Source organism: Otolemur garnettii, unplaced genomic scaffold (genome assembly GCF_000181295.1).
Source record: "Otolemur garnettii isolate 467f Iridium unplaced genomic scaffold, OtoGar3 scaffold00212, whole genome shotgun sequence".
Taxonomy (NCBI): domain Eukaryota; kingdom Metazoa; phylum Chordata; class Mammalia; order Primates; family Galagidae; genus Otolemur; species Otolemur garnettii.
Window position 1 is genome coordinate 84,712 of NW_003852607.1, and position 7,815 is coordinate 92,526.

General features: G+C 48.5%; 1 protein-coding gene across 1 annotated transcript in view; it reads right to left on the minus strand.

The window, feature by feature from the left end:
- Nucleotides 1-2,008: 2,008 nt before the first annotated feature.
- Nucleotides 2,009-7,815, minus strand: part of LOC100961495 (killer cell immunoglobulin-like receptor 3DS1) — a 33,363-nt gene continuing 27,556 nt past the window's right edge. The window contains 4 exon segments of the mRNA XM_023507975.1: nt 2,009-2,181; nt 2,443-2,660; nt 2,662-2,734; nt 2,942-3,003. Coding sequence (XP_023363743.1) covers nt 2,009-2,181; nt 2,443-2,660; nt 2,662-2,734; nt 2,942-3,003 — 526 coding nt within the window.

Consider the following 7,815-nt stretch of genomic DNA (forward strand, 5'->3'; position numbering starts at 1 on the left):
CAGGAGGTGGCAGAGCTGGGAAGTGACCCTGAGGCTGACTTCCAGCCCTGTTTCCTCCCCCAGAGCTGACCCTCAGCTAAAAGGACATGTGGAGCTGCATGCCCCGCAACACCGCCCTGCTCCCTGCCCTGCACAGGGCCTATGTGACAGTAGCAGATGGGAGAGGACACTGTCTGGCCTGCTCCTGGAAGCTTCTCTGGGACCTCCTCTCCCAGAAAGTCACAGCAGGAGCCAGACCTGGAAGGAGCTTTTCCTCTGGGCCAGGTCTGTCCCTTTCACACCTAGAGAAACTGAGGCCCAGCTGGGAAGAGGTTGTCCATGTCCCTGTTCTCAGAGCAGCCTGAACCAATGGCTTAACTCAGCCTTACCTTCCCTGGGCCTACAACCTCCAACTTAGAACCCTTCATTTGCTACTCTGGGGCCTGACCCCATGGGTTAAGGGGTGATCCTTTGACCTCATCGTTCAGTACAGGGAACTGAGGGACTAGGACTGTCTGCTCCCCACTGCAGCTGGCCCCTCCCTCAGGCTGGGCCCTACTTCTCCCCTGCCTAGGCACTCCATCCTCACCAGACAGTCTTAGCACCCTTGGGAGCCTGGGATCCCCCTACATTTCTGCCTGACTCTCAGACTCCTGGACACAGCCCACCCTTGAACATTTGAGAGGAGGGAGATCCTGAGAGATTCCAAACTATCCCGGGGGAGGTCTTGTTCTCTGTGAAGCAAGATACTGCAGTGACCTACCAGGTGCTGAGGTGGGCCCTGGGGGTGGAGGGCTGGGGTGTACAGAGGGTGTAGGAATAAGGACAGTAACAGGATGAGAGGCTGAGGTTGCCCTGGAGGAGGGGAAACTGTGCTCTTTCTGAGCCAAGATATCCCTAGGGGCTGACCAGCTGTTGAGGTCAGATTTGTGGGTGGGGGGCTGGGGTGCACGAAGGGTCCTGGGAATAAGAGCAACAAGGGTGAGGGGCTGGGTCTCCCCTGATGGAGGAGTGACTCTTCTACATATAAATTGAGATATCCCTGAGACTCACCAGCTGTTGAGGTCAGATCTGTGGGTGGGGGCCTGGTGTGCAGAGAGGGTCCTGGGAATAACAACAATAACCAGGAGAAGGGTTGGGGCTCCCTGTTGGAGGGGAGACTCTGCTCTTTCTGAGCCTAGATGCCCCTGAGACTCACTAGCTGTTGAGGTCAGATCTGTGGCTGGGGGCCTGGGGTGAAAGGATTCTGGGAATAAGAACAATAACAGAGTGAGGGGCTGAGGCTCCCCTGGCGGGGGGGTGGGGGGGTGGCTGGGCTCCTAGTGAGCTGAGATACCCCTGGGACTCACTAGCTGTTGAGTTTGCCTCTGTGGGTGGGTGGCTGGGATGCAGAGAGGGTCCTGAGAATGAGTACAATAACAGGGGAGGGCCTGGGGATGTCCCAGGTGGGGGGGGCTCCTAAGGAGCTGAGATATCCCCTCTCTGTGACATGGGGACTGGGATGCAGGGAGGGTCCTGAGAATAGGGACAATAACCGGATGAGGGGCTGGGGCTCCCCTGTTGGAGGGGAGACCCTGCTCTTTCTGAACCAAGATAACCACAGTAGGTCCTTGGAATTAATACAGAAAGGGTGTCAGGGGTGCTGCTACCCCTGGAACTCCCACTCTCACTCAGACTCTCCCCCTACATCTGCCCTGTGGCCTCAAGACCCTTCCTGCACCTGCCTATTGTCTTCCCAATGCAGGTGACAGGGGAAGGGGTGGGGCACCTGGAAGACCCTGTTGGCCTCCTCCCTCTGAGGGGTGAGCCCCCTGGATGACCCTCCCTCAGAGCCTCTCACCCCATCCCATCCCAGGGCTCTCCTGGGGCAAGACCCTGAGCTGACCTTTGAGCCCAGAGATGGAAGGGTCAGGGGTGCTCACCTAAGACCATGAGCTCCTGGGGGTGACTGGGCAGTGACAATAGGTAGAGGGAGTGTTTGCCCTCCATGGGCTAAGGTCACAGGACCCATGGAGAATTCAGCCTGGTACTATCCAGCTCTGGACTTTGAGCTGAGTCTCAGTGGGGGATCAACTGCCCCATCCTTGGCCAGAAAGAAAGTGTCTGTCAGGCTCTGTGACTGGCACACAAAGGTCACATCCTCTCCTGAGGCCACCATGGGGCCTGGCTGCACTGAGATGGAGGGGCTGTAAAAGAGCTGTCCTAGAGAGAGTGGAAGGAGGGGTGAGGGCGGCCTCCTGCCTTTCTCTCAGGTGATACCTCTCTGGGCCTCTCTCTGAACACCTTCAGTGTCCCTGTCTCCATGTCTCTGAGTCTCCCCCTCCCCACCTACCTCTGTGTCTCCATCCCTCTCCTTCCCTGAGACCCCCACCTCCTCCCAGCCATCACCCCCTTCCCTCTCTCCCCCCCCTACATGGACTGTGCAGAGTCTGAGTCCCTGACAGAACCTGCTGGGTTCCTCACCTGAGATCAGGATATCCAGGGGGTCACTGGGGGCTGACCATTCTGACGAGTGGTTGTATCCACCGCAGCATTTGTAATGACCCGCATTGGAGCCCCACACAGGGCCCAGGGGAAAGTCGGCCTGAGACACCCCAGCCTGGGGCTGCCAGCCAGGGCGCTCAGTGAGGACACGTCCACCATCCTGGGACAGAGTAAATCTGTCGTAGCCAACATCAGAGCTGGAGGATCAGGCTCTGTCCATAGGTCAGGATAGTGCCCTGCAGGGCGAGGAGGGAGGGCTTCCTAGACACACCTGGGGGGAAGGACAGGCTGTGAGTTGCAGGTGCTGGTTCCTGTCAACTCCTCAGTGTCCTGGCCTGGCCTGCAGGTGTCACTGTCTCTCATTCTTAGGGTCTAGGGCTCCAGAGCCCTTGCTCCCTGACCCCACCCTCCCACCTGGGGCTCCCTGGAAACAGGGAGGGGAGAGGGCAGAGGCTGGGACCCCCAAGTGTCCTCGCACCTGTCACCATAAGCTTCAGGGGGTCACTGGGCTCTGACCACCCAGAAGAGCCATAGTAGTGACAGTGGTATCATCCTTCATGGTGCTTTGTCATGAATGGGATGTTGAACTTGGCCTTGTACCTAGGCTCCTTTCTGTCTGTCCCAGGGTACTAAGTATCCCTCTTTATCCAGTTAGTACTCCGGGGCACCTAGAATTCCCTCACACTAGATGGCCACTGGGCAACCCTGAGTTATCATAGATTCTGGCTCAGCCCAGAGGGTGGGTTTGGGGAGGGGCCCTGGAAGGAAATCAGAGGCTGGGTCCCAAGACCTTGTCACCTCTAGGATCCCAGCTCTCAGTCCAGGACCCTTCAGATGTCCCTCTCAATCAGCCCAGAGATGGTGTCTACCATTTCCAGCTGCCCACAGGTGTCCCCTTCTTCCTATTTGGGACCAAGGCAGGTGGAGCAGACTCACTTGCTTGTACGCAGATCCTGGAGGCCAGACTCAACCCTGGAAGAGAATTCCCTGTCAGAGATTTATCCCATGAAGGCTGAGCACATCCCCTGCTTCACAGGAGCCTCCCGAGTCCCTGGGGTCTCCTGTTAGAGCAGTGCCTGGCTGTGAGGTGCCATCCCTCCCAGACAGGGCCTCCCCTGCCCCTCCTCACATCTCACCAAGGCAGACACCTTGGTGTCTGGTAAGGATGGGGTTCATTTCATCTCCTCCTACTGGCCCCAGCTATGTAGATGGAGGAGACCAGGGTGCCTGCAGGAGAGACAGATGCACAGGGTGTGGGCAGGGTGAAGCTTGGGCCTCCCCAACATGGGTTGTCACAACAGCAGTCCCACAGAAAAAGGAACTGTCCTTTCTTTCAGAAGCCTGTTGCTGATTTCCCGAGGACTGAGGTGTACATCAGGCTCTCTGCAGACATTTCACACATTTTTAGGAGAAATGGGGTCTCCTAAAAAAAATCAAAATGATCATGGACTGCTCATGGATTTTTCCAATAAATTATTTCAATGCTTTAGAAGGAAGAAATATTAGACTTTCAGATGGGATTTTTCTCAAACATGTCTATAGTAGTTCAGTGAGGCAACTTTTAAAGTGTCTTTAAATTGTCAGATTGCCAAAATGTATTAGGAATTTTGATAAATTTTCAATATGCGAAATTTATTTTTATATTGGATCTAATTGTAAAGAACTCTATTATTGCTTGCTTTATAATTTCCTATAAATTTTCCTTGGAAATAATGTATCTAATGATTTTGAAAATTGAAGGAAATAACTAAGTTAAAAAAAAAGAAATGGGGTCTCCTCTGATCATCGGCCATTGTCTTCCTGGTCTCAACTCCACCCTGCCCAAGCATCAACAGGGTGCTTATTTATTGAGTTGTGCAACGTGCCTGCCCATGGAAATACATTACTGACCAAATTTAAGGAAACCCTGAGTTTGTGGAGCTCAAATTATCATAAAGGTGATATTCAGTGTGGGGGCTCTCTTTTGCTACTCTGATCAATAATACAAGTTTACAGGCTTGAATTACACAGGGTCATTATCTAACAGTTCTGGATGTCAGAGGTCCAAAATGCATCTCCTTGAACTATTGTCTGTTGTTCTCTTACATTCTCTCAAGCATCTACAGGCTTCCTGCATTCCTTGATTCCCACCTCTCCATCCTCAGAGCCAGCAACCACATTATTCTAATGTCTGCTAGTGTCTTCTCTTCTCTGACTCTCACCCTCCTGCCTCCTTCTTTCATTTACACAGTCCTTGTGTGATTACACTGAGCCCACCTGGATGTTCCAGGATAATTTCTCTGCCCCAAGATCCTGAAGTTAATCACAACTGCCAAGTTCCTTTTGCCACGTAAGGTACCATATTCACGGGTTCTGAGGATCAGGACGTGGACACCTTTGGGAGGTCATCATTCAGCCTGCCAAATCTCATATAAAGCGCTATATTTTGATTATGGGAGCAGGTGGGCCTGCACAGTGGGCTATTTGGTTGGTCAGTCCACACCCAGTTCATGATGGACAGCTCATGTCACTGGGTAACCTGCCTACTCAAGGCCAACCAAGGGTTCAGTCTCTACTGCAGTATAGTATAGTAGCAGTGTCACTAATGGAGAACTATTCTCTGCAGAAATGGCTTCATTTGGCTTCTGAATCTTAAACATCTGTGTTGCCAATTCATCTACAGTTTCCTGCCAAAAGTTCTGTGGTGGAACCTCATCTGCTTCAGACACCGAGCATTGCACCTGCTGGTAACAGGATTCAGGCTGTCTGCTGTCTGCACTTGTTGCAAAGACTTCTTTCACTTTGGGCCCTCATCAAAGCCATGCCTGTATTCCTACCATTCTGGGAATCTGAGTTGGGAGAATCCCCTGAGGAATGTGTCTCTACTAAAAAATACAAAATGCAGCCATGCATTAATGCAGGCAGCTACAGTCCTAGGTACTCAGGACGTTGTGGCAGGAGGATCCCTTGTACCCAGGAGTTTGAGGTTGCTGTTAGCTATGATGATGTCACTTAGTCTAGCCTGAGTGACAGAGTGAGACTCTGTTTACAAAAAACAAAAACAAAAACAAAATATTTAGTCTTACGATCATCTCAGTAGATGCTTTAAAAATATTCGACAAAATATATGATAATATCATTTAATGATAAAACCCCCAAATGAGGAATAGCAGGAATGGACCTCAACACAATAAAGGCCATACGTACAACAAGTCCACAGCTAGGGTAATGCTCTATGGTGAAAAACTGAAAGCTTTTCTCTACTATCAGTAGCAAGACAAAGATGTCAACAGAGGTGGTAAGAGGGCATAAGTTCTAATTGTCAGAGCAGTGAAGAGAAAAAAACATGAAGCATCCAAATCTGATAGAAAGAAGTGTCTGTTTGTAGACATGACTCTTGATTACAAACAAAGAGGGGCTGTGGGGAAGTAGGAGAAAAGCTTGGCCTTCAGCCAAGAAAGTTAAAAAGGGCCCCGCAGCAAACAATGAGTTTCAGGGACCTTTTGAATTAGTTGATCGAGTACATCCTGTTCTCCACAAAGTGCATTTTCTAGGTTGCAATAATGGTCACAGTTACCAAATGGAGCACACAGAAATGTCACACATACCACAAGAGTATTATCACCACCAAACAATTATCTGGAAATAACAGGTATTATTGTTAACACGTAAGGGGAGCTGGGGTGCATGCAATAGCTAAGGTAACCTGAGACCAATAAGAAATAGGCAAGAATACCTAAGGACCTCAGGGAACTAATGAAGAACTCTTCCAGGTAATTGTAGTGGGAGATAAGATGAAGTTCTTACATCAGTGTATTGTTTTTGGGTCAGGGTCTCCTCTCACGCCTGACAGAGACCCTTTTCCAATCTCAATGGAAAAGTCTATGCTTCTCCATGCTTTGTTTAAATAAACTGTATTCCTTTCTTCTGCATTGGAGCCTGGCCATTTCATTTTCCACTCCTCCTGTACCACTTTAATTTACCAGGACTAAGTGCTAAGTTCTTCTGAGTGACTAGACCAGGTCTACTGTACAGCTCAAGAGTTTGGAGACCCCCAGAGACCCCTGATGATCTTACATATAGAAAACACAAAGGGCTCCAAAAACCTGCTAGAGTAAGTGACTTCAGTAATGTTTCAGGACATAAAACGTACAACTAGGTTTTCTATTCACTTAATGAACTATCCCAAAATAAGAGAACAGTCCTATTTACAACAGCAACCTAAATTAAAAAACTTAACAATAAATTTCAAAGAGTTAAATGATCTAGAGCCAGACATGTCCAACCAGCAGCCTCTGGGCCACATTATTTGAGGATTGTTTTTCTTATCTGTGGTGTCAGATATCATGGAATGTATGCACGGACCTTTTTTTCATGCTTATCAGATTTCATTACTGTTTGTGTATTTAATGTATGGTCTCAAACAACTCTTGGTCTTCCAGTGTGTGGCAGAAAAGAAAAATGGCTGGACACATTTTTTCTGAAAGTAATCTATAAAACATTGCTGAAAGAAATTGAAGACACAAATGGAAAGATACTGTATTCATAGATTGGAAGAATTTTGTTCAAACACCCATACTACCTAAAGTGATCTGCAGATTTAATGCAATCCCTAACAAAACATAATGACAGTCTTCACAGAAATAGAAAAACAATAAGGCAATTACCACAGAGGACCTCCAAACAGCCAAAGTAATCCATGTAGTAAACTAAAGCTGGAAGGCATCATACTACTCCATCTCAAAAATCTGCTACAAAGCTATAGGAATAAAAACACTTAGGTACCGGCATGAAAACAGACACAGACTAATGCAACAGAATACAACAACCAGAAACAAACCTGTGAATTGACGGCCAGCTACTTGTGAACAAGAGCATCCAGACACCATGGTGGAAGGGGCTCATCAGTAAACGGTGCTGGGAAGACTGGATCTTTACATGCAAAAGAATAAAATTGGACCACACACAAAAAGCACCCCAAATGGTTTAAAGACCTAAAATGCAAACGGCCTGGAAGTAAACTTAAAGAAACTCCTTGACATTGGTCTTAGTAATGATTTTTTAGACTTCTAACAAAGCAGAAAATAGACAAATGGCACAACAAACGAAACAATTGTGTTCAAAGGAAAACAGAGTAAAGAGACCTACAAGATGGGAGAAAATACTTGCAAGCCATGCATCTGTCTGGTAAGGACTTCGTATCTAAAATACATAAGGGATTCCTAAGAGTAGAATGTGAATGTTTTAAAGCAATAACTGAGAAAATGACATGAAGGCTGTGTTGACCAGTTGATGGAAGTATTTCAGATTGCATGTGAAAACCCCACACTGTACCCTAGAAGTTCATTAATGTACATAGTTACCGTTCAATAA